The sequence below is a fragment of the Rana temporaria genome, chromosome 1, assembly GCF_905171775.1.
Source record: "Rana temporaria chromosome 1, aRanTem1.1, whole genome shotgun sequence".
In the NCBI taxonomy this organism is placed as follows: Eukaryota; Metazoa; Chordata; class Amphibia; order Anura; family Ranidae; genus Rana; species Rana temporaria.
Window position 1 is genome coordinate 632,600,316 of NC_053489.1, and position 26,885 is coordinate 632,627,200.

General features: G+C 43.7%; 1 protein-coding gene across 2 annotated transcripts in view; it reads right to left on the reverse strand.

Annotated features, from left to right (window-relative positions):
• Positions 1-26,885, reverse strand: part of STK32B (serine/threonine kinase 32B) — a 363,206-nt gene that overhangs the window by 112,997 nt on the left and 223,324 nt on the right. For both annotated transcript variants that reach the window (XM_040335410.1, XM_040335411.1), the window contains exon 6: positions 16,513-16,550. In XM_040335410.1, coding sequence (XP_040191344.1) covers positions 16,513-16,550 — 38 coding nt within the window. The remainder of the gene's footprint in view (positions 1-16,512; positions 16,551-26,885) is intronic.

Below are 26,885 nucleotides of genomic sequence, written 5' to 3' on the forward strand. Positions count from 1 at the left end.
TACTGCTCATTGTAGAAGTGCCCCCTTACTTTACTGGTCATTGTAGAAGTGTCCCCTTACTTTACTGGACATTGTAGACGTGCACTCTTACTTTACTGGTCATTGTAGAAGTCCCCCTTAATTTACTGCTCATTGTAGAAGTGCCCCCTAACATTGCTGGTCATTGGAGAAATAATCCCCTACATTAATGGTCTTTGGAGAAGACCCCCCATACATTGATGGTTATTGGAGAAGTGCTCCCTTTGGCCTAATTTGCACTTGCGCTTGAGGGGTAGTAAAACCCCCCATAAAGCTGTGTTTTTTACTGCCCCTCAATTACTCCCCTGCTGCTGCTGAGGCAGTTGGCAAGTTGTACACATGCTGAGGCCACAGTGCAGGAATTATACTCCACGTTGACCCACACGTGCAAATTAATAAGACTGCGCTGCAACTTCCCCAAAACTGCATACAACAAGTGTGGTTGCACCACGGTTGTTTGTTAATTAGGGGGTTTAAAAAAAAGGTGCAGAGGAGGCAATACAACATACAAAACATGTCATATGTGCTTTTGCCCAGTACACTTTCAAACAAGCATGACACAAGGTTTCCTAAATGTTTGCGTAGCACATATTCCGGATCAGCATAATTAGATAGAACCATTTCTAATGTGCACAAAATGAAATGAGATGGTGATATGGGATGGAAATTATGAAAATGGAAACCCATGTATCAAAAAGGTTTGCGAAAACCATGATCATGCTAATGTTAGCTCCGGCCCACATGGACAGATGCCATAAACATAAGGGATTACATTATCTTCATTTACAATGGGGTTAATTCCTGACCAGAGGAAGAAATTAATTGATGACCAGAGTAATAAGAAAACAGATATAATATGACATTTATGACAGTGAAATAAGAAGAATACAGTTTTAAGAGATAGTACTTCTAAAGATTTTGCAATTCTCAGATATAAAATAGTAATTTACAAAGGTTTTTTTTAGGCATGCATGATGAACTACTTTGAGATGTGAAAGCTATGATATGGGTAGTAAGCATGGATCCATTGAGAGGAAATTTAAGTTGAAAGATTTATAAGACACTTTTATCCATATTAGTCAAACAATGAAGGATTAGTTTGACAAGAAAATAGATGTATGATGAGACAGCTTTATCTATAGTAGTCAGACATACCAAGATTGGTCTTATGGGACAATATAGTTTGAGACAGTGGGGCTGATTTACTAAAACTGGAAAGTGCATACAAACCAATCAGCTTCCAGTTTTTATTTTGTTAAAGTTGGATGTAAACCCTCCATACACCCAGTGGAGTGAACTGCCTCAGATGATACACAGAGATTAACCAAATCTCCCTATATAGGTTTTATATGTATATCTGCTGTCTTCACATTTACATACTGTTTAGAAAGTTGAGATTGTGCTAGGAGATTTTCCCTTCCTGGTTAACACAGAGTGTGATGTCTGGGGATACAGCCAAGATAGCTAACCTTGCTGATTGGAGGAAAGGCACACACCCCCTCTCATCATAGGCAGAGACTCTCAGAGCTGTTTTGTAATAGGAGCTGCTCTCTGCTACTCTATTTTAGCAACCTCCTTTGACAAAAGATTCAGGCTGCTTTTGTCTAAAAAGTCAAAAAATATGTCAGGAGTTCTCAGGGTGATAACAGAGGAACCGTTCAGAAGAGAGCTATAAGACTTGGCTCATTGAAAAGAGATACCAAAATATTGCAGATATATGTGCCCAGCTCAAATTTCCTGAATCAGGTTTGCATCCACTTTAAAGCTTAATTGAACAAGCTGAAGTTAGAAGCTGATTGACTACCATGAAAAGCTGCACCAGATTTTGCACTCTCCAATTTTGGTAAATCAACCCCTGGGCTCTCAGATAGTTTTAAGGGGATATTGTGGTCTTTAGAGAAAGTAATAAGGAGATACATGATCTATGAAGCTTCCTATGTAGATCGTATATATATCAAGTAGCTCGATATTGTTAATGAAGAGGAAGTCTCTCTGGTCTGACCTTCATAGGTCATGAATTTCACAGGAACAATTTTTCTACTCTTGGAATTATGGGCCAGATCCACAGCCAGCCAGCGCAACGTAACTTTTTCCATTTAAGTTACACTGCCGCAAAGTTGCCAAGTTAGGTGCCGATCCACAAAGCACTTACCTGGAAATTTGCGGCGGTGTAACTTAAATCCGTCCGGCGCAAGGCGGGCCAATTCAAATGGGCGAGTCCCATTTAAATTAGGCGCGCTCCCGCGCCGGACGTACTGCGCATGCTCCGTCAGGTAACTTACCCGACGTGCATTGCGCTAACAGACGTCGCTCCGACGTCATTTGCTTAGACGGTAACGTAAATGGCGTCCAGCGCCATTCACGGACGTCTTACGCAAACGACGTAGAGTTTGAATTTTCGACGCGGGAACGACGGCCATACTTAATAGGGCTTAGTCAAATAGGACTCAGCCCTATTTTTACACGGCGTAACTTGACGTAAACGACGTAGAATTAGCGCAACGGGCCCGTCGGAACGTTCGTGGATCGCCGTAAGTGTTCATTTGCATATTCTAGGCTGGCCGCAATGGCCTCGCCACCTAGCGGCCGGCCTAGAATTGCATCCTTAAGATCCGACAGTGTAATTCAATTACACATGTCGGATCTTCTGTCTATCTCTTGGAAACTGATTCTGTGGATCAGTTCCAAAGACAGAAACAGGGATACGATGGCGTATCAGTAGATACGCCGGCGTATCCCTTTTGTGGATTACCCCCAGGATTCTTATGTGACAGAGTAATAATTTGTAAAAACTCTCCTCAAAACAGAAAAGAAACAGAAAAACTCTACACAACTACACCCTAATGCCAAAAATAAAAAGAAGCATTACTCTGATAGGCATGGACCTGCATATAGGGGATGCGTGTCATACCTGTTATGCAAAAAAAAATCCATGTAGAAGTGCCCACTTACATTACTGGGGAGTGTAGAAGTATAGAAAGGGGTAAAAAATAAAAATGGATGGACCAATCCAAAAGCAGCAGCTAAATGTGGGATATACACAAAGCATAGATATATAGAAAAAAGCTGCGCTAATTAAAGTCCACCTTATAGAAAACTTGCTTACCAGATAGCAAGCAAACCAGGCATGTGGCTATAGCCCAGCAAAAGCCTTTGCTTGTATGGAAGATCTCAGGGAACCCTGGATGGATGGTTGCAATGACTCACAGGCCGGTAACACCATAAGCTCTGTATCACAATATTCAGTAGTAAGCCCAAAAATAAAAAACTGACCATAGCGTAATACTGTCTATGTTATAATTTATTGCTCAATAAAATTAGTTGCACTTACATTTCAAAGCTTCCAAATTGCGCATAAATTGTAAAGCCAGCTGGCTAAAAGCAAACTCCTATCCTCCTAAAGAAACAGCATGGTGACGTCAGTGTGTAACCTCCTCCAAACACGTTTTGTCATATGTGACGTTGTCAATGGCGAACGAGTGTAGAAGTGACCCCTTGCATCGGATGTTGGTGAAAAATTGCACCCTTACATTGATGATCAGTGTAAGTGGAAGATCAATGTTCACCTCTGCTCACACCTCAAGGCACCCCCAAAAAACTCTGGAGGAACCCTAGTACATTTTGCTTTACAGCTAGCAATTCTGTTTGATATTGTGTGGTCCATGTATTAGGAGTGAATACCACTCTCTTCTCTTTGTTATACTCTGCCAGGTTACACACACCATAGCCTGCATTTTATGACCAATTCATGAAATGCAAACCACAGAGTAGAGCCTGTTAGTTCTCCTTGTTTAATACAGCAGAGAGAGCTTGGTGATTGGATGAAAGGTAGTGATGTGACTTTAAGGCCGCGTACACACCGGCCAACATGTACAATGAAACCGGTCCGCCGGACCGTTTTCACCGTACATGTCTGCCCGGGGATTTCTGTACGATGGCTGTACTAACCATTGTACAGAAATCCGCGCGTAAACAATACGCGGGGCGTGTCCGTGGCGTCGCCGCGACGATGACGCGGTGACGTGGGCGGGCCTGCCAGTTAAATGCTTCCACGCATGCGTCGAAGTCATTCGACGCATGCGAGGGATGGCGGGCGCTCGGACATGTACGGTAGGTCTGTACAGACGACCGAACATGTCCGAGCGGGCAGGATTCCAGCGGACTGTTTTAAAACAAGTCCAGGAATATTTGCCCGCTGGGAAAAGGCCCGGCGGGCAAATGTTTGCTGGAATCCTGCACGCTCGGGCCTACACACGACCGAACATGTCTGCTGAAACTGGTCCACGGACCAGTTTCAGCAGACATGTTTGGTCGTGTGTACGGGGCCTTACAGGTTATATGACCTGGTTCTCCTCCTAGAATTGTTTTCTCACACTTTACTATTTACAAGAGTAGCACTCCACTGGCTTTGGGATTGCAGGAGCACTAAGCACTTTGCTAAAGCCCATCACTGTGCTTATAAACGTGTTCATTTTTTTAGCGGCAGTATGGCCATGGTCTTTGTATTGCTTCTGATCTTCTGCAAAAGCTCCTTTTTAAACAATCCTTTACCTATTGTTGTTCCAATAAATGGCACCCCATTAGCCTCATTATTTTATGATTTCTTTTTCAGAGACATAAATAAAACATAGAAAAAATTACTTTAAAAGCATTAGAAGAAAGAAACCCATTTGTCTCCTGGTAATGATTGAGTGGATCTATAATGAATGAATGAATGAATGAATGAATGAATGAATGAATGAAAAATTTATATAGCGCGGCACATGCGAACTGAATCGCTTCTGGGCGCTAGTTGTTAGTGTCTCATGCCATCAGAAAAGCAGGGTTTTGATCTGCCTTCTGAAAGACAGGTGGTTTTGCTCCAACCGAATGCTGGTTGGTAAAGCATTCCAAAGCCTGGGGCCCTGGAAAGCAAACCTTCTTTCTCCTTTGGACTTGTATTTGGTTTTAGGAACCTTGACCAGATTTTGGTCGGTGGATCGCAGAATGCGGTTGCAATTGAGCGTTTTGATCTTGTCGCATAGATATCTAGGAGCCTTCCCATGGATGCACTTATGTGTCAGGCAGAGTGCTTTGAATGCAATTCTGTCTTTCACTGGCAACCAGTGAAGGGATCTCAGTGAAGGTGAGATTGATTCCCAAGATTTTTTCCCAGTCACCAGTCTGGCGGCCGTATTCTGTACGACTTGCAGACGAGCGATTTGGTACTTGGGGAGCCCGAGGTAAAGGGCATTTGCATAGTCCAGTCTGGAATTCACGATTGTTCCCACCACGACTGCTATGTCTTCTTTGGGAATAAATGGAATAAGTCTGCGTAGTAGGCGCATCAAATGGTGCGTCCCGCTGACTACTGACCCTATTTGTGCGTCCATTGTCATGAAGGTGTCAAACGTGACTCCTAGACTTTTGACTTTGGAGCTAGGGGAGATGGTCTGACCCAGGATGGGCGAAGGTGTCCAGTTTGTTGTCGGTTGTCTCTTCCGACTGGCATTGAACATAAAGAGTTCTGTTTTTGCGCTATTGAGTTTGAGATAACTCTTAGTCATCCAGTTTTCTATTGAAGAGAGACATTTCTCTAATCTGAGATGATGATCCTTTTTTTGGCAGATGCGAAAATACAACTGCGTATCGTCTGCATAAGAGTGATAGAGTAGTTCTTGGCTACTGATAATATCAAAGAGAGGACGAAGATAGATATTAAACAGCACCGGTGATAGGGGGGATCCTTGGGGGACCCCACATGGCACCGTGCGTTTTTCTGACGTGAAAGATCCCAGTTTCACTGTTTGTGATCGGTTTCCGAGAAAAGAGGAGAACCATGGTAAGGCCTCTTCTGAGACTCCGGCGACTTCTGTTAGTCGTCTCAGTAGCAATTTATGGTCTACTGTGTCAAAGGCTGCGCTTAGGTCCAGCAGAACCAGGAGACACGACTCTCCTTCGTCTGCGGCCTCGAGCGCATCGTCCCATATTTTCAGTAAGGCCGTTTCTGTCCCGTGTCCGGGACGGAACCCGGATTGAAATGGATCGAGTAGGTTGTGGGTATCCAGATGCTGTTGCAGCTGATTTACCACCACTTTCTCCATTATCTTGGACAGAGCGTTTAGACCTGTTATGGGACGGCGGTGAGTTGGGTCCATAGGATCCAAATTAGTTTTTTTCAAGATCGGCAGGATTGTGCCCTCTTTCAGCAGGGAAGGCACTATGCCTTCCTTAAATGACTGATTTATAAGCTGTGTGATCGGAGGCGCCAGGATGTCGGCACAATCCTTCAGTAGCTTGGTGGGAATGATGTCATTGGGTGCTGTGCTGTTGCGCAGCGCGCCAATGAATTTTTTAGTGGTATCAATGGAGATGGGTTCCAAAGTGAACTTAGTTGATTGTAGAGGCGTTTCGTCGGTGTTTTGATTGAAGAGGGGGCTGAGTGGAGTATTGTTTTGCCGAATACTTACCCGAATTTTTTCAATTTTGTTGATGAAGAAATCCGATAGTTCATTGCAGAACTCTTGGGTGTCTGAAGTGGGGACTTCAAGACATCCCGGATTCATGGTCTGGGTGACCATCCTGAAGAGTTCGCGTGGGCGATTCATTGCGCTGTTAATCACCATGGAAAAGTGAAGTTTTTTGGCTTTGAAAATGTCCTTGTGATATCGTGTTGTTACTGCTTTGTAGAAGTTGAGGCGGTCTTCTGAAGGACTTCTTATCCAGGCGGCTTCCGCCCTTCTGCGCTCTTGCTTCAATAGCGACAGCTGGTTATTGAACCAGCTGGACTTTTTTGCCCGGCTGCGGACTTTGCGCTTTGGTGCTGCTAAGTCGGCTGACTGTAACAGAGCTGCATTTATGGCATCCAATGTATCTGAGGCTGCTAGCTGAGGAGGAATAGCCCCAATTCGGTTTCCCAGGGTAGATCTGAAGAGTTCCGATTGGAGCTTCCTCTGAGATCTAGCCCAGTGTATTGTCACCGGCTTGGGTACTTTCATGACTAGTGGAATTCTGGGAATTATGAAGCTAATTGCATGGTGGTCTGTCCATGGCAAAGGTTCATTACCCAAAATGTTTATTTTCAGATTTTGTCTGAAAATTAGGTCGAGAGTGTGACCTGAAGCATGCGTGGGTCCGCATATAAGTTGCTGAAGTCCTAACCCTTCCAGGTGGTCGATGCAGGCCTCCGCGATGGGATCCTGTGAGGAGTTGGCCCACAAATTGAAATCCCCGAGCAGCAAAAGATGATTGCTGTTAAGGGAGTAAGTGGATATGAACTCCGTTAATGCTGAAATCAACTGCGATTTGGGCCCAGGGGGCCTATAGCAGAGGAGAATGTGAACGGTCTCCTGAGAGTGAGCTTGAAGTTGAAGCGTAAGGGTTTCCATAAAAGGTAGAGGATTTTGAAGGACCGGTTTAGTGATTGCAATATGAGACTTATGAATCACCGCCAGGCCTCCTCCTCTTTGCCCTATTCTATTTTCCGTTAAGATGCGATAATTTGCAGGTACCAGTTCTCCGAGAATGGTGTTGCAATCGTCTGACAGCCAACTTTCTGTAATGAAGAGGCAGTCTAGATCGTTTTGTAGTAAGAAATCATGGATTTCTGATCGGTGTTTAACTGCTGATCTGGTGTTAAGCAACGCACATGATATGTGCTTGAGCTGTGTTGAACGGTTGAAATTTTTGATGATCGATCGTCGATCGACTCTCAAAAGTTGATCTGATTTTAAGGCTTTTTTGGTGACGGCAGGTAATATTGTTGCGAATTGTCTCAGACCCCAAATGGTATCCGCAGAGTATCGCAATTTAACCATTGTTGCCAGTCACCGTGGGCGGGGGTGCGGGTGTTTGGTGAGAGAGGATTCGGAGAATCCTCGCTCTCAGCAATCCTTGGTCCAGAGGAAGGCAAAAAAAACCCTGGGCAAGCTGGCCAATGTGCTGCGGCAGGGAAAAAAAATTCCTTCCTGATCCCTAAAGGCGATCGGCTCAAGCCCTGGATCAAAGACTGCTGAACTTAAAGAGGGGAAAAAAACGGGGGGGGGGATGCTGGGTGTCACTGTTGCTGGGGTGCACCAAGATGGCCGCCAGGCAAAGACACAGGACCCAGGCTGGGGGGGCAATCAGGTTGGTAAGAAAATGATTCCACCGATCTGGTTGCTAAGCAGGGGGGTGGAGGGGACCTCTAGGGGTGCAGGTGCGATAACCAGAAAGACCTGCACTATTGGTGGCAGGCGCAGGGAGAAACGGACGGAGCGCCGGTAGGCCGCGGCTGAAGCCGCGGACTTTCCTGAGGCGCGGCGGCCGCGGAAAGTAGCAGGCTGGCGCGGGCGTGTAAAAAACGCCGAAAAGCGCCGAAAATACACCCAGGTGGGGTGTCTGGGGGCCACCACAATCGTGGGAGGCCGTGCGAGTGGGGATGCCGAGCCTAAGAGGGAATAGAGAGCCGCAGTGAGGGGTCTGAGTGACGGCTGCCCTGAGAAGGATGGCCGTCAGTGGTTCCCCAGGATGGTAGGCCCTGAGAGGCAGGGTCTTACCTGCGGTGAATGAAGGAGTCCACGAGGAGAGAAAGAGAGCTGGATTCCTGGTTCCTAGTAGCTGTTCCCTGTGCAGCACAGGTAATGGAAGTCTGCCTAGTAGCTGACTGCCAGGTCTGGGTGGGAGCAGGCTCGTAACGGATGCATTTGGGTTATATAAAAGAACACAAAATATTGTGTGGATACAGGGAAGAATGAATTAAACAATTACAAATGCTTAATATCCCACTGCTCCAAAGCTTAAAAGAGAATGGACTTCTCAACAAGGCAACAAGCCAAAAGACAATTAAAAAATCAACCACAAACTGTCAAAAAAAAAAAGTTACTGTGGTAATGACTTTCACAGTCCCCTGCCTAGAAAATTATTGAAATATGTGGGTGGATCTCAAACACACTGTGGGTATGTGGGTGGATCTCAAACAACCTAACAATATTTCCCAACGAAAAGCAAACAAGTATGAGAAAAAGTTTTCTAATGCTGTTACTTACTGTTACTTACCTTAGAACACTAAAATACCTGATATCTGCTAAGGAGGATATTGTTAAAGGGAACTACTTTTTGACACTTTTTTGGTGAATGGGTAGAGGTACAATGTACCTGATACCCATTCACATAGGGGGGACTGGGATCTGGGGGATATTTCAGATTCCAATAAGCCCCCCACCCGTAGACCCCCACAACCAATGGCCAGGGTTGTCGGGAAGAGGTCCTTGTCCCTATCAACATGGGGACAAGGTGCTTTGGGGGGAACCCAAAGCACCCTTCCCATGTTGAAGGCATGTGGCCTGGTGTGGTTCAGGAGGGGGGAGCGATCCTGTCCCCCATGCTGCTTGCTCGGATAAGGGTCTGCTATGAATTTTGTTTTTCCATTTGGCGTGTAGTTTCTCTTAAAATCCACACCAGACACAAAAGGCCTGGTATGGGGGACGCACGCCAAGTTTTTTTCTTGATTTTTAATCTATATTGCCGGGAGTCGGCAATACATTACAGCCGCGAGCAAGTTTTCTAATTTTTCCCTATAGAAATTAAATTTTGCTGCAGCATTGTACACATTGCCACTTTATAGGTAGACTAAGGGGACCCTGAGGCACGATATTTAAATGAATATTACATTTCTATTGTTTTACACTTTAAGCATTATTAAAAACACTGCTCCTGAAAAAAGCGATAGTTTTAAAAACTTTTTGATACATGTCCTCTGGGGGCAGTACCTGGGTCCCCATACACTTTTTATGGCAATAACTTGCATAAAAGCCTTTAAAATTAGCACTTTTGGTTTTTCATGTTTGTGGCCCATAGACTTTAAAGGCTTTCTAAAGGAAATTGTTATCTTAATAGCTTCCTTTACCTTAATGCAGTGCTGTTTTCATGTCCTCATTGTTAGTTTTTGCTCTCAAGTTGCTGTAATTCTTCTCTGATCTCCACACTTCCTGGTTGTCTGTTTCCTGATGACCACAGTGCTGGGAGCTTTCTCTATGTGGTCACTAATCAAGGAGGTGTGATTACTGTGTGTCTAAAACCCACAGCACCAATCAGTTTCGTTTTCCAAACCATCACTGCCCTGTATTGGCACTGTGGCTCTGTACAGAAGAGAGGCAGGAAACAACATGCAAAAAGGAAACTAGAAACTACAGGTACATTATATGATTGATTTTTTATCTATTTTTAATCGTTTTTAAAAGGAATCAGTTAACTATTATGTCTCTATACCCTGTATACAGTCATTTCAGCATAAAAAAAGTTTTTTATTTACAACTCCTTTAATAGGGTTCGAATGTTTGCTCAAACTTTTTGCCTGTTCGCATATTCTGGTGCGAACCAAACCAGGGGGGTGTTTGGCTCATCCCCATATATTATACACTATATTGTCAAAAGTATTGGGCCGCCTGCCTTTACATGCACATGAACTTTAATGGCATCCCAGTTTTAGTCCATAGCGCATTTGTGAGGTCAGGCACTGATGTTGGATGAGAAGGCCTGGCTTGCAGTCTCTGCTCTAATTCATCTCAAAGGTGTACTCACGGGTTGAGATCAGTCAAGTTCCTCCACCCCAAACTCGCTCATCCATGTCTTTATGGACTTAGCTTTGTGTTCTGGTGTGCAATCATGTTGGAACAGGAAGGGGCCATTCCCAAACTGTTCACACAAAGTTGGGATCATGAAATTGTCCAAAAATTTCTTGGTACGCCTTGAGAGTTTCCTTCACTGGAACTAAAGGGCCAAGCAAAACCCCTGAAAAACAACCCCACACCATAATCCCCCCTCCACCAAATGATTTGGACCAACGTACAAAGCAAGGTCCATAAAGACATGAATGAGCAAGTTTGGGGTGGAGGAACTTGACTGGTCAGAGTCCTGACCTCAACCCGATAGAACGCCTTTGGGATGAATGATTTGAGACTTCGAGCCAGACCTTCTCCTCCAAAATTAGTGCCTGACCTCACAAATGCACTTCTGGAAGAATGGTCGAACATTCCCATAGGCACACTCTTAAACCTTCTGGACAGCCTTCCCAGGAGAGTTGAAGCTGTTATAGCTGCAAAGAGTGGGCCAACTCAATATTGAACACTACGGACAAGGACTGGAATGATATTAAAGTTAATGTGCGTGTATAGGCAGGGATCCCAATACTTTTGACAATATAGGGCCAGATTCACAGAACAAATACGCCGGAGTATCTACTGATACTCTGGCGTATTTTCAAATTTGCCGCGTCGTATCTTAATTTGTGATTCACAAACAAGATACGACGGCTTTTGGCTAAGATCCGACAGGCTTACGGCTTCGTACGCCTTCGGATCTTAGGCTGCAATATTCGGCCGCCACTGGGTGGAGTTCACGTCGTTTTCCAGCGTCGGGTATGCAAATTAGCATTTACGGCGATCCACGAACCTACTCGTGTGCATAACGTCGTTTTTTCCCGTCGCAAAGTTAAGCAATCTTTTTCATTGCTTAACTTTACACCGCCATGTTATGTATGGCCGTCGTTCCCGCTTCGAATTTTAAATTATTATTTTTTTTTCGGCGTAAATACGGCGTAAGTACGTTACACACGTCGCCATTCACAAACACGTCGGGTCGCCGTAATTTTGCACAAAGCACGTCGGGAAAATTGCGAACGGAGCATGCGCAGAACGTTCGGCGCGGGAACGCGCCTAATTTAAATGGTACACGCCCCATTTGAATTAGGCGGGCTTGCGCCTGACGTCTTTACGATACACCGCCGCAAGTTTACAGGTAAGTGCTTTGTGAATCAGGCACTTACGCTGAAAACTTGCGGCGGTGTAACGTAAACGGGATACGTTACGCCGCGGCGCAGGTCCCTGAATCTGGCCCATAGAGTGTGTATATATATATATAAAAATCTGTGTTGCTATAATTATTATTATTATTATTAATAGTTACACAGGTTTTTTTTTAAATTCTACTCTTTAATCCTGCGCAGAACACAAGACAAGGTAATATTTCAGAAAGTTATATGTTATTGTAACAGAATGTAACCTTAAGGAATTTTTCCAGTCGTATCCTATTGTTGCAGCTTTATTTCTAGCTGAACATGCACTTGAAGGAAATGTCAAGAAAAGTCAGAGAGCCTGTGCTCACACATATGTATAATTAATGAGGTTGTGCTACTCGGCTCTCCTGTACATAGGTGAGAAGAGAGAAAGTACTGAAAATGTGTAAAGCGGGTCCCAGGCTGAAGCTGGAAATCCCAGCGGGGGGGGCCTCTGGCTATGTCAATAACCCAGATCTATTTGACACTGTGAACTGACTATACACATTTGCCCCAATGACTGTGGCTTTTGCTGGCACCAAGGTCAAAGGTTTTCAACTAATCAGCATATAGAAGCAGAAGTCTACATTGGTGAGCTTATTTAAAGGAAAACTCAGGGTAAGAAAATGTCTTGTTACCCATGGAAACCTGTCAGAATCCTTTTAAAATTGTTAGACCGGGATTCAGAAGTGACAGCAAATATATTTATTTACTTGCTGTTCTAATGTGTACTGATGCTTTCCCTGCAAGTGAAAGCAAGCTTCAGATCAATGAATGAGTAACGGTTGACTGGTACAATTGTGTGCAATAGCTATTTGGTGTCTGGCAGCCACAGTAGCAGGATACATATTGTTTTCCCATTCTGTACAAAGTAATAGACATAGAACAGTACAGATTACAGATGCGCTTCGAGTCCCCAAGTTGTTCAAAGTTTGAGAAAATGGTAAATTAATGAGCCTATTTGCATTTATAAAATAACAATAATGCACTTCCTGGCCTTTGAACTGTGCTCAGATGTTTAGAAGGGCCAATAATGGGAAAGATAGTTTCTCCTATACAGTATATTGCTATACAGTGCTATATATAGTGATGTATTGTGCTACATAGTGTGCACCCCCCTGTATTCACTGTGACACATTGCGCTACATTACAGGGAACTTCAGTGTGGTGTGCTACGTAGTGTGTACCCCCTTGTATTCATTGTGCTACGTTGCTGTGAGCCAAATTGTGGTGGGATACATTTTGTTTTCCACCATTTGTGTTCACAGCGCACATACATTTTACAGTTGCGTTTTAGTGTTTTTAGGCAGGGATCCCAATACTTTTGACAATATAGTGTAGATATATATAAAAATCTGTGTTGCTATAATTGTTATTATTAATAGCTACACAGGTTTTTTTTCATTCTACTCTTTAATCCTGCGCAGAACACAAGACTGGTAATATTTCAAAAAGTTATATGTTATTGTAACAGAATATAACCTTAAGGAATTTTTCCAGTCGTATCCTATTGTTGCAGCTATTTCTAGCTGAACATGCACTTGAAGGAAATGTCAAGAAAAGTCAGAGAGTTTTCCAAAAAAAAAAAAAAACTGCAAGAGAAAGGCATAATGAGCTAGTATGCATAGCACACTAGCTCATTATGAATTACTTACCTTAGATCGAAGCCCTTGCAGCGGCCCTCGTTCCTCTTCTCCGCTGCCATGATACCCGGAGTGACTTCCGGGTATCGCTGCTTCGGCGCTGTGACAGGCCGGAGCTGGGCTGATGTCACTCCCGCCCATGTGAGTGGGAGCCGTCAGGGACGGCACGGTCACATTCATTAATGGCACGCTCATTGCGCCTGCGCTGTTGACTACGGCACGCATGCGCCGCAGACATCGGTGCAGTCTTTTCTGCAAATATCTCCTTAACCTTCCTGGCGGTATGATTATTTAAAAAAAAAGATGCTGAAAGCGGTACCATTATTTGCAAGCAAATTTGGCGTTTTATTCTGTAGGCCTGTAATTCTTAGGAATAACTCACTTAAATCTGACCAAACAAGAGTCTAGTAGGCATCCCGGGTATGATTTTTTTTTAAAACAAAATTATAAATGATAATATAATAAATAATTATTACAAATAATAATATAATTATAATAAAAATTATTCAATAATGTAATCAACTCAAAATCCCTGAAATTTGCTCAGTTGCAGAATTGTCGCTGTCATTACTTTTATTTTTTTATGACGAATTTCCCCACAAATCGCTATCGCACAATTCTGCAAGTTATTATAATTTATTATCGCTGTTTTCTAGCTGCTCTAAAAACATTTTTGACATAAAGGGACACTTTTGGTTGCTATGGACAATCTACAGTTTGCAGGCAGAAAGAACAGTTTTTATTATATAAAATAACATGTAGGACACTGGGCAGACCACTAGGGACAAGGGGGGTGTGTATTTTTTACATACAGTACTGTAATCTATAAGATTACAGTATACTGTATGTAATGTGTTTGTTTACCTTTTTGAATTTGGCGCCGTTCTCCGCTCCCGTGCGTCGTAACGTCGCAGGGAACGGAGATCGGCGGCACACAGAGGACGCTGTGTGAATCGAGCGAGGTCCCGCTCGCTCACACAGCGCAGTGGCATCGCTGGATCCAGGGACAAGGTAAGTAAACCAAGCCTGTGGATTCAGCGAGGCGAGCCCGAGTCTTTACGTAAGGCTTACGTCCGGCGTAATGTTACCCCTGCTATATGAGGCGCAGGTAATGCAAAGTATGGACGTCGGAACAAGCGTATATTTTTACGCCGTTTACGTAAGTCGTACGTGAATGGGGCTGGGCGTAGGTTACGTTCACGTCACAGTCATTGAGCCGGCGTATGTTATGGAGTAAATTCAACGTGATTGTGAGCATGCGTGCGCATGCGCCGTTTGTTCGGCCATTCATTTACATGGGGTCACGGTTAATTTAAATACAACACGCCCACGGCCTTGCTACTTTGAATTAGGCGGGCTTACGCCGGCCCATTTGCGTACATATGGGAGCAAGTGCTTTGTGAATACAGTACTTGCCTCTCTACGTTACGCATTCAGGGGCAGATTGCAGAGGAGTGAAGCGAGCAACCATCCTATTCCATCAGATAAAACTGTCTCATAGTGTGCTCCACACAGGCCCGTCGCTACAAGGCAGGCAAACCAAGCAATTGCTTGGGGCCCCGAATTGGCCTGGGGCCCCAAGCAGGGCCCTTGCTGCGCATCCTATATGCTTCAGCCGCCTGAGAGCTCTATAGAGAGCCTGCAGCACTGCTGCCTTGAGTCGTCACTTCCCCTTCTCTGTAGCGTGGCGGAGCTCCTCTTCCTTCCTACTATCAGTCCGGACTGACAGGAAGTGCACACTGAGTGCTCCCTTCCTTTCAGTCCGGCTGGGAACAGGAAACTGAATCTCCTGCCGCGTGGTATGGACCCGGTAGAGAGGGGGCGCCAGGAGGGGGGCATAAAAAGAACATAGGTAGGGAGGAGGCCTGGGAGGGAGTAAAAAGAACATGGGGGGTTTTTCGTGCGTGCGGGGGGGGGGGGGTTGGGGGGCCTCTATGTCCATTTTGCTTGGGGCCCCCAAATTCCTTCAAACGGCCCTGGCTTCACATGATAAAGAAGTCTAGGCAGCTTCTCTAACGCGTGATCTGAACATTTGGTATAGCGCAATGTAGGCTGTTAAACTAAGTATAAAGCCAATTTTTCTTCTTCCAGTCAGTGCATCCAGAACATATTAAACACACAAGTCTAAAAAGTACTGTATCAGTTTTTCCAGCCTCATAAATAATGTGATTCATTTTAGAGAACTGGGAAAAGATCCTTCTAACCCAGCATGACTGTATAACAACAGTGCAGAAAGCAGAAGAGGGACCTGTTAAGAGATGCGCTATTATAATACAATCAGAGCACTTCAGAAAATACCTTTTAGCTGCATCATGTTAGAATTTTGGTGGAAAATAAATCGTGGTATGCCCTGTACACACGATCGGTTTGTCTGATGAAAACGGACCGATGGACCGTTTTCATCGGACGAACCGATCATGTGTGGGCCCCATCAGTTTTTTTCCCATCGGTAAAAAAAAATAGAACCTGTTTTAAATTTTTCTTATGGTCAAAAAAACAATAGAAAAAAAACGATCATCTGTGGGGAGATCCATCGGTCAAAAATCAACGCATGCTCAGAATCAAGACGACGCATGCTCAGAAGCATTGAACTTTATTTTCTCTGCACGTCGTTGTGTTTTACGTCACCGCGTTGGACACGATCGGATCTGTAATGGTGTGAAGGCAAGACTGATGAAAGTCAGCTTCATCGGATATCTGATGAAAAAATCTATCTGTTTGTTTTCACCAGACAAACCGATCGTGTGTACGTGGCATAAGTGGGATCTAAAAGATTGGCTTCTTATTAAATTGGTCATAGCCTCTGTGTGTGCACATGTGAATACTGTAGACACATTTTACTGTAAGCTCCTCTAAGCAGGGACTAATGTACATGGCAATGTGATTTATGTGCAGGTGGCCATAGACATTAGGGGGCCGTCAGACAAGCAGACATTAGATTTTTATATTCTTCATCAGCTGGTAATACAATGGAAGTGCAAAGGGAGCACTATGGAACAATAATGCATGGGTTACATTGTAGACAGGACAAATATATTTCAGAAAATGATTTCTACTTACCATGTTCATCCAGCAAGATATTATCTGGTTTAATATCCCTGTAAAAAAAAGAGAACATAAATATTCAGTGTACTAAAAAAATCAGTTTTCTATTATATGATATCAGTCTATCATTCAATCTGAACAGTACAAGGTATATAGAATGGGTGCCTTTAATCATAAACACTGCGCAAAATTAAAGGAAACATGGGGCCGGATTCAGAAAGAAGATACAACGGCGTATCTCTGAGTCCGGCCGTCGTATCTATGCGCCTGATTCATAGAATCAGTTACGCATAGATATGCCTAAGATCCGACAGGTGTAAGTGACTTACACGTCGCATCTTAGGCTGCAATTCCAGGCCGGCAGCTAGGTGGCGCTTCCATATCTTTTACGCGTTGAATATGCAAATGAGCATTTACGCCGATTCAGAAACGAACGACCGCCCGGCGCTTTTTTTTACGTCGTTTGCGTTCGGCTTTTTCCGGCGGAAAGTTACCCCTGCTATAGCAGAGGTAAGTGCGGCGTATCCTATGTTAAGTATGGCCGTCGCTCCCGCGCAGAGTTTTAAATTTTTTACGTTGTTTGCGTAAGTCGTTCGCGAATACGGCCGGACGTAATTTACGTTAACGTCTAAACCGACGTCATTTGGAGCAATGCACGCTGGGAAAACTTGCGGACGGCGCATGCGCTGTTGGATCGGCGCGGGGACGCGCCTGATTTGAATAGTACACGCCCCCTAGCCGCGGAATTTGAATTCCGCCGGGGGATTTACGATACGCCGCTGCAACTTTAGAGGCAAGTGCTTTCTTTTTTTTTTTTTTTCACTTCAGACTCCACCTCATAGAGTGTGCATTATATGCTCATGTTCCACGTGCCAGCCCATTGCATCTCTATGTTGGTTTTGCATCATAAGTGTCGCTTCTTTTTATGTGAAAATTTTTATTATTCCTCGTTTTTTTTTTTTCTCTTTTTTTTTTTTACTTTATATATTATATACATGCGTATTATTGTTATTTATTAAATGTCACTCCTCATGCTTCAGAGGCATTGAAAGGATTACAATTTCATTTTATCCCCCCTTATCCTTCCCCCCCCCACCCCCCCCATCTCACCTTAAACAATCTCCTATATCTCTAGTTCTCTCTAATTTTCTTCTAGTGTATCTTTTAAGTATCTACCCTTAATTTTTCTGCATAACTCCACGATTTCTTGAAAGTCCTCCATTTATCCCATTTCGTGATCTGTAAGATGTTGTTACCCTCTATGCCCTCTTTCAATTCTTCCATTCTGTAAGTTTCTTCAACCGCATCTATCCACTCCCAAATTAAGGGGCACTCTGCTTCTTGCCACTTCCTTGGAATAAGTCTCTTAGCGGCATTAAGTAGATGCGGTACAAGCGTTTTCCTGTAACTTTTTATACCTTCCTCCCCTCCATGGAATAGGATGACCCATGGGTCCATCTTGATCTTTTTCCCCGTGATCTCTTCCACACAGGCCAAAAATTTTTCCCAATACCTATTAACTTTGGTGCATCCCCACCAAAGATGTGCCATATTTCCTGGTGATCCACATCCCCTCCAGCACTCTCCTGTCTGTTCTTCTTTGAATTTTTTTAGCTTATCCGGGGTCATGTACTATCCGGATATGCATTTAAAACACATCTCCGCCGTACTACTATCTACCGCAGAGGAGTGTGTCAAAGCCAACATTTTATCTATTGTGCCTCTATCCCTTTGTGTTCCCAGTTCCCTTTCCCATTTTTTAATGAATGGAGGTATGTTCTGCTCATCCATCTTCAGTAGAATCCTATATAACTTTGAGGTAGTTCCTTTAGCTCTTTCCGTGGAGCATATTTTTTCTAGATCTGTTAACTGGTCTCCCGCTCTCAGTGAGCCTGGTAGCTCTTGAACAAAGTGTTTAAGCTGCTGGTACCTCCATTCATTAATTTCCATTAAATTCTTTTTAGTTTTTAACTCGGGTAGTGTTATTATGTGACCCTCCCTTATTATATCCCTTAATTGTGCAGTGTCCTGTTTGATCCAATTCCCCCCAACTTGTGTTTTACCTGGTGCAAAATAATCGTTATTTTTTAGTGCTATGAAAGGTGAGTTGTATTCCTTCTCAATTTTTTTATAGACATTATCCCATATTTTAAGTGCATTTTTTGTTATTTCATGTGTGTTTTTATCTAGTGTTCTAAATTGGGGAGGATTCCATATTATCTTGTCCAACCTCGTCTGTGCTAATTCATTTTCTAAACTAACCCACCTTTTTTCTTTGTTGGCTCTGGCCCACTCCACCACCCTTGTCATTACCACTGCGTCATAGTATCCTTTGACATCCGGTACCGCTAAGCCCCCCTTTTTTTTTGGTTGTTTTAGGGTCTGGAGTGATATCCTATGTTTCTTATTTCTCCATATATAATTCATAATTATTTTTTTTAGTGCGGTAAATAATGTTCTCGGGAGAGCTATGGGAATCATCTGAAATTTATATAATATTTTAGGTAAAATAACCATTTTGCAATAGTTGATTCGTCCTATCCATGATATTGCTCTATTTTCCACTCTTTTTGTTTCTATCTTAATTTCATTTAATAGGGGAATGAAATTTATCTTATACATTTTTTTTATAGAATTTGCTAACAGTATCCCTAGATACTTGAGTTCTTTAACCCAGGCGAACTGGTACTTCACTTTCAAGAATTGCTCTTCCAATTTACTTATATTTATACTCATAATCTCCGTTTTGGTGAGGTTTATTTTAAAATTCGAGATTTCCCCATAGTCTCTACATAGATTTAATAGGCTTAAAATTGATGTTTTGGGTTTATCCAAATAGAAGAGGACGTCGTCTGCAAAGGCAGAGAGTTTGTATTCCTCCTCTCCTATTTTAATCCCTTTTATTTCTTTACAGTTACGGATCCTGGCCAGTAACGGCTCCAAAGAGAGCACAAACAGGAGTGGCGACAAAGGGCACCCCTGCCTTGTACCGTTTTTCATTGAGAAAGTTTGAGATAGACTGCCGTTTATCTTTATTTTGGCCGTGGGAGACAAATAGAGGGCTGCAATCCAGTCTATCATTCTCGGTCCAAACCCCATGGCCCTCAGGGTCTGCAGCATAAGTCCCCAGTCTACTCTGTCGAACGCTTTTTCTGCGTCAATCGACAGAAGTAAACCTGGGGACCCTACTGCCTTCATTCTCTGGAGCAACAAGAGTGTTTTTACTCCATTGTCTCTACCCTCTCTACCCTGAACAAAGCCCGTTTGGTCCGGGTGTACCAGTTTTGACATTTCCTGTCTAACTCTTCCGGCCAATACCTTTGCGTACAATTTTATATCTGTGTTTAGCAGAGATATCGGCCGGTACCCTGAACAACTTCCTGTGTCCTTACCTTCCTTTGGAATAACGGTGATGGTTGCCTCTGATGCTTCTTTACTTAATTTATACTCTCTTCCAAGGCCATTAAAGTACTGGCATAGTTTTGGTAGAAGAATCTCCTTGTATTTTTTGTAATACATCACTGTGAAGCCGTCCGGGCCCGGGCTTTTTCCTGCTTCTGAACTTGTTAATGCTAGTTTAATTTCATTTTCTGTAATAGGCCTATCCATCCCTTCTGCCTCCGTTTGATCAATTTTTGATATTCCTGCTTCTTTTAAAAATGTTGTAATCTTGTTTTCTTTCTCCCCTTTTTGCCAGTTCTTTTGTTCTACCGAGTATAATTTTTCATAGTATATTCTGAATGTTTCTGCAATATCTTTTGTTGTATGTAAGACCTTACCTTTTTCGTTTTTAATTTTGTCTATATAATTCCTGGATTTCTTTTTTTGTACCATCCGAGCCAGGTGTTTGCTTGTTTTGTTTCCCCACCTGTATCTTTCCCTTGCTATTGAGTTAAGTTCCCTTTTTGTATCTTGATCTAAGAGTTCTTTAAGCTCGTTTCACTTGTTTACTAAGTTTAGGTATAAGTCTTGTTGCTTTTCCATTTTCTTATGTTTTTGTTCAAGATTAAAAATCTCTCCAATAAGTTTTTCCCTTTTACTACTCTCTTCCTTCTTCTTCCTTGCTCCTTCCGAGATCAAAACCCCTCTTATCACCGCCTTATGGGCGTCCCATAGTGTTGCTTTGGAAATTCCATCTATCTCATTTGTTTTAAAGTACTCTTCTAATTCTTTTTTAACCCTCAGGAAACTTTTCTCTTTGATTATTAGCTCCTCGTTTAGTCTCCAGTTTTGGTAGGGCTTTTGATTCCCTGAGATATTTATGGATATGCTAATGGGGGCGTGATCCGAGATCGTCATGGTTTCTATTCTTGTCTCGACCACCATCTCCAGCATTCCATGGTCTACCAGTATGTGGTCGATCCGAGAATAACTGCCATGGACCGGGGAGTAGAACGTATAGTCTCGTTGGCCTGGGTTAAAGATCCTCCATGTATCCACTAATTGATTTCTATATAGGCTTTCCTTAACCTTTTTTAATTGTATGTCTTGGGTATTTGATGTCTGATGAGTTTTATCTACTTTCGGGTCCATACAAAAGTTTAAATCTCCTCCCATTAATAACTTTCCCCTCCTAAAATCTTTTAGTTTCCCTAGTATTCCCAACAAGTATTTCATCGGGGATGTATTCGGGGCATATATATTTACAAGAGTGTATTCCTCCTCCTCCAGTTTTCCTCTTAAAAAGAGGAATCTCCCTTCCGGGTCTGTCATTCTATCTGTTAGAACAAACCGTGTCCCCTTCGCTATTCCAATTGCTATCCCTCTAGCTCTTTTTGAAATGGTATCTCCATAGTACCATCTAGGGAAGTCGGGGGAGTATATCTTTATGTTTGACCCCAATGTAAGATGGGTTTCTTGTAAGAAGGCAATGTCTGTCCTATACCTTTTCAACTCCCTCAATATCTTATGTCTCTTAGTTGGATTATTAAGGCCTTTTACGTTATATGACAGACATTTAATCACTGGCATCCTTGTTTTCCTTTCTTCGAATTATGCTTTCTTCTGATTGTTCTGGTGAGATAGGGTTTCTTCCCTCCCTCATTCCCATCCCTCCCCTCCCTCCCATCCCTCCCTCCCTCCCATCCTCTCTCCCTCCAACCCATCCCTCTCTCCTTCCCATCTCCTCCCCCCTCCCTCCCTCCCCCCCTATTTGGCCCATTAAAGGCCTCTGAACCATCTTCCATGTCTTGGTCCAGATCGCTCTGGGTGGGGGTCTGGGATTACCTCCCCCCCCTCCCGGTTTTCCACCCGGAAAGGGGGGGGGAGGGGAAAAACCCCAACCAAAGGTCAGAGGAAAGCCCGAGCAAGGGACAAAAGAAAGCACAGGGAAAAAAAAAACGAGAAAGAGAAGAAGACACAAAGTCATACCAAGCAGGAAAAAAAAAAAAAAAAAAAAAGGAAGAAAAAGAGAACAAAGAGAGAAAAAAAAAATGCAACTAGAGGGAACAGGGGAGAGGGGAGAGGGGGGGGGTTCCCGTTCTCCCCCCCTCTCCCTCCCATCCCCGCCCCCCCCCCTACCCCCAACCCGGTAGGTCGGGGACCTGAATATCTAATTTCCTACAGAATTCCCTCAAGTCCTCTGGAAATCTTAGTGTCGCAGATCTCCCCTCCCTTGTTCCAATTAGGCAAGCAGGGAACCCCCAGTTATACTTAATGTTCAAGTCTATCATCTGTTTTAATAACGGTTTTAACAACCATCTCCTTGCCAGGGTTTCTGGGGCCACATCGGTAAATATTTGCAGCTCCGTCCCTTCAAACACTATCGGAGGTTGTCCCCTCAGCTTCCTCCAAATTGCTTCTTTGTCTTCATATAATCTAAACCTTATTATGACATCTCTTGTTCGCTCGGGGGTCGCTCTTTTCAGATTTCCCACTCGATGCACCCTTTCAATTCCAATTGGGTTATCTATTGTTCTTTCCAGTATTGGATTAAATATCTTCTGCACTATTGGCCTGAGGTCCTCGTCCCTCTTCTCTGGTATAAATCTTATCCTTAAGTTTTGTCTCCGGCTTCTATTTTCCTGATCCTCCAATTTGTAGAGAATAAGCCTCTGTTGTAATTGAATCTGATCTATCTGAGCTTTTAGTGCGTTTGATTCCTGTTCCTGTTTCTCTATTCGTTCTTCTGCTGTTTCGATTCTAGAGAGCATGTGAACAAAATCGGTCCGTAGGTTCTGTATTTCACCTTTTATCACGTTTTCCAGCCTTAACAGCATCTCTGCCATTTCTCCTTTTGAGGGGGACTGAGTATCTGCGCTTCGTTCATCCATCCTGCTGCTTTCCAGTCTGCTTCCTGTAGGCCCCTCCTCTCTTGATTCAATATATGTTTCTCTGGGGATATCACTCTGGGATTTCTTATTTTCAGCCTTTTTGACTTTATTCACTTGTTGTTGCTTTGTTACCCCCTGGGCCTCAGGGGCACGCGGGCTTTCCCCTCTTGTCACAAATGGTCTTATTGAACTTGTTGCTGTTGTATTGCTTGGAGTAGTTGGGGGTCCCCCTTTTGTTGATCTACTCGTCATTCTGCTAATTTTAGTCTCCCTCCTTCTAATTCTCTTCCCCAGCTTGGCCTCTTGTTCCCAGCCGGTTAATAGAGAGTCCAGTATCAGGGAAGTACCCGGTATGAAGTGCCAAACTGGGTTGGGTTAGATGTTTGCTTTGAAGGGATTTGCTATTTGCTCCTTTAATTTTGTCCTTTCCCCCTCCACCCCTCTCCTGACTCCCAACCTATCGGTTTTCAGGGGTTCTGATAGATACTCCGGAAACAATATCACTAATGAATCGCATATTCACAGGGGGACTCGCCTATTTGATATTATTCCCTTCCCAGTCCCTCTTTTTTCTTTTTTGCTTAACATTCCCCTATTCTGATGTTATGTCACCGTTAGGTCTTAATAGGCTTAATAAGCTCTAGGAGGAAAGGGGAATGAAAAAAGAGGAAAAAAAAAAAAAATGCAAATAACTAAGTTCAAAGTTCAAAGTTCAGATAGACCCAGGTGTTGATTTGCATACCGTATTATTACATTTCATGCCTGTATTAGATGTATTACATGCATTTGTTCAGCGCACATAGCACAGAACTTATAGGCCCAGGTATCTGTTTAAGAGCACCGTTTTGAGGTCCTTTAAGGGTTTATACTTTGTAGCCAAGGTTCTTTTCTCGTCTAATTCTCACATGGTACATCTCTGGCTTTATAGACTTTATAGGCTTTATAGGATCAATATCAAAGTGCAGTCCCCTTCAGTTTTACAGTAAAAAAAGACAAGTAATAGTAGTATTATATTTTTCAGTAGCAGTAAGTCCACGTACCTTAGGACTTCATTTAGGCTTCTATTTTGTCCAACACTTAGAGGGAAATAGTAAATAATGCATAACAGACCTGTTCCAGCCCTTTATCAGGTTAGCAGTCCTGGCAAGTGCTTTCTGAATAAAGCACTTGCTTCAAAAAATAGCGGCGGCGTAACGTAAATCAAATAGGTTACGTGGATCTAAAGATCCGCTAACCTATCTGAATCTAGCCCAGTGTGTTCTTGGAAAAATGTGGCAGATGGCATTGCTTATGTTCTGAAAATACTAGTTGTTTGACAGTCAGGCGGATTGTCCTAAATGCGGGGCCATGCTGGAGCGGTTGTGGCCACTTTTGCACCCCCACCACTGGATACTGGGACATTAGTGCACATACACCAGGGATCCTCAAACTACAGCCCTCCAGCTGTTGCGGAACTACATATCCCATGAGGCATTGTAAAACTCTGACATTCACAGACATGACTAGGCATTAAGGTTGACCCAATACCACTTTTTTAAGACAGAGTACAAGTACAGATACTTTTTTTCAAGTACTTGCCGATACCGAATACCGATACTTTTTTTTAATCTCATGTGACAGCGGCACATGTGTCAGTATGTTTTTTTTTTATTTATAATGCTTTCTTTTTTTTAAGGGGGGGGGGGTGGACCATCTCAATGTGTTTTTTCTTAAATTTTTTTATTTTCTACAATCTTTTTTTTATTCTTTTGTTTTTTTATTCTTTATTTATTTTTTCGGCCCTGTTGGGGGGGGGGGCTTTGGTGAGATATCAGGGGTCTTAACAGACCTCTGACATCTTCCCTTTGAGACAGGGAAAGGGACTAGGGACACGTGTCCCCCTGTCCCTTTCTCAGCAGCATCAGCTGCGCTGGAGTGAAGACAGTGTCTTCTCTTCATTCATAAACTGAAACATTTGTAAACACAGGTTACAATGTTTCAGTTATGTGAATGGACAGAGTCAGTGATCACTGACTCTGTCCATTCGGAGCAGTAAGGAGCCGGATTTACCGGCTCCTACCCTGCTCTCCATCCTGACATTTCCAGGGGGTGGAGGAGGAGCACGGAAGGGGAGAGAAACACGGCGGGATACATGGGATACACGGAGGCATACACGGGATACACGGCGGGATACACGGGATACACGGCAGCATACACGGGATACACGGCAGCATACAGCTGCTTTAAAATCAGTGGTGATCGGTGCTTGTAACTTCCCCATGCACTGATCACCGCCGACAGTACAAGTATCGGGTGAAGCATCGGGAGCATTTGTCCGAGTACAAGTACTCGGGCAAATGCTTGGTATCGGTCCCGATACCGATAATAGTATCGGTATCGGGACAACCCTACTAGGCATGATGGGAATTGTAGTTCCTGAACAACTGGAGAGCCGTAGTTTTTTTTTAAATCAGAAATGTTTATTGAGAAAAAAAAAAACAAGACATTTTTGTTTTTAAAAACATAAAAGAAAATCACAGCCAATACACAGCTCTAAAACACATCACCAAAACCTTCCATCAATGCAAATGACAGTTTACACATAAAGCACCGCAGACTCCCATATGGCATAAAACCCTGGTCGGAGGTCACTATTCAAAAGGCACTAGCCCCACCGAAGCACCTACATCCCCCTGCTCACATACAAACAGCACATCCAGTGGATCAAACTCCCCACCCTCTGACTGCCCCCCATGACTGACTACCCCCCTCATCTACCTAAACAGCCTATCCATGACCAGATCTACCGGAGACAAGCCGGGGGAATCTAAGAGAGCCGTAGTTTGAAGACCCATGACATACACAGACACACACATTCAGCGTAGTGACGCTAAACCTGTTAAAATTGCAGACTCAGTGACATTGAGCAGAGATTCCTGCCTGGATGCCGTGCCTGTCATGCAAGCAGGTGTAGTGGATGGCATTGCTGTGTTCAGTGATGCTGCACCTGCACTTTTAACAGGCTTTTGGTCACTGAAAACGTCAGGCTGGAAACTCAGTGAGTTACTGAGTTGCCAAAGGCACGTATAGGGGGTGTGCCAGGCGATTTACCCGGACAGTTCGGGTTTTTAATCATGTGTCCAGGTTTCAGACTGCCTGAAACCCGGACACATTGTTCAGACCGGACTATGGCTTCCCAGAAGGGTTTCTGGCTACAGTTGCCTAACCCAAGAGTGTCTGTTACACTCTCTTTCACACTGCCCAAAGCCAGCACTAACAGTTTCCCCTCCCCCCACCTACCACACTGACGGGTGAGGAGAGAGTGTTTGATCTGCTCCTATTCCTGCCACTCCTACCCCTCTGTGTCTGTCCACATGCCAATCCCCGGCGCTGTGCCTCAGAAATGGGGGGATATTTCAGGATGGAGAGCAGGGTAAGGGGCTAGTCAATATGTCACTCACTAGCCCCTCCCTTTTCTAAATGAACACAGTGAACACACTCACATATAGCATTCATTCATAACTGAAGCATAGTAAATATGTGAATGAACAGGAAGATGCTCAACACAGAGCTCTTCCCAATTATTCAATGTCCAGTGCAGCTGAGGCTACAGAGAAAGGCATGTGTGTTTGAACTTTGAGGTGCACACCCTAATGCAATAGGCTGTGCACACCTATGTGAGTTGCACTGAAGATGGAGTGTCCGGTATGGATATCATTACTGCTTCCCATTTTGCCTCCATAAATGCCATCTAAGGTACTATCTAATGCTGAAAGGGGAGAACTGCCGCTCCAGGTGAGTGTACTGAGCAATCAGTGTCCTCTCAGAGCCAGATGGGTGCCGGCAATGCACGGAGCAAAAACTTGGAAAGAAGATATGGACAGCCGCACACCAAAAAACTTTAAAAAGGTAGCCTTTTAATGGTAAAAGAAATAAGGCACTACAAAAAACAGCAAGCAGTGGGGTATATAGCTGACGATAGTCAACCAGCTACACTCACCAACTCAGACAGTGAGTGCAGTGCGCGGCAGACGGTGTAGGGTAACCTGGGAATACAGGCATCTCCATGGGAGCTGAGGCAGCACATATAGGAATGCGACATTGGGCCTTAAAATAAGGGGAAAATCGTGGGTGCGC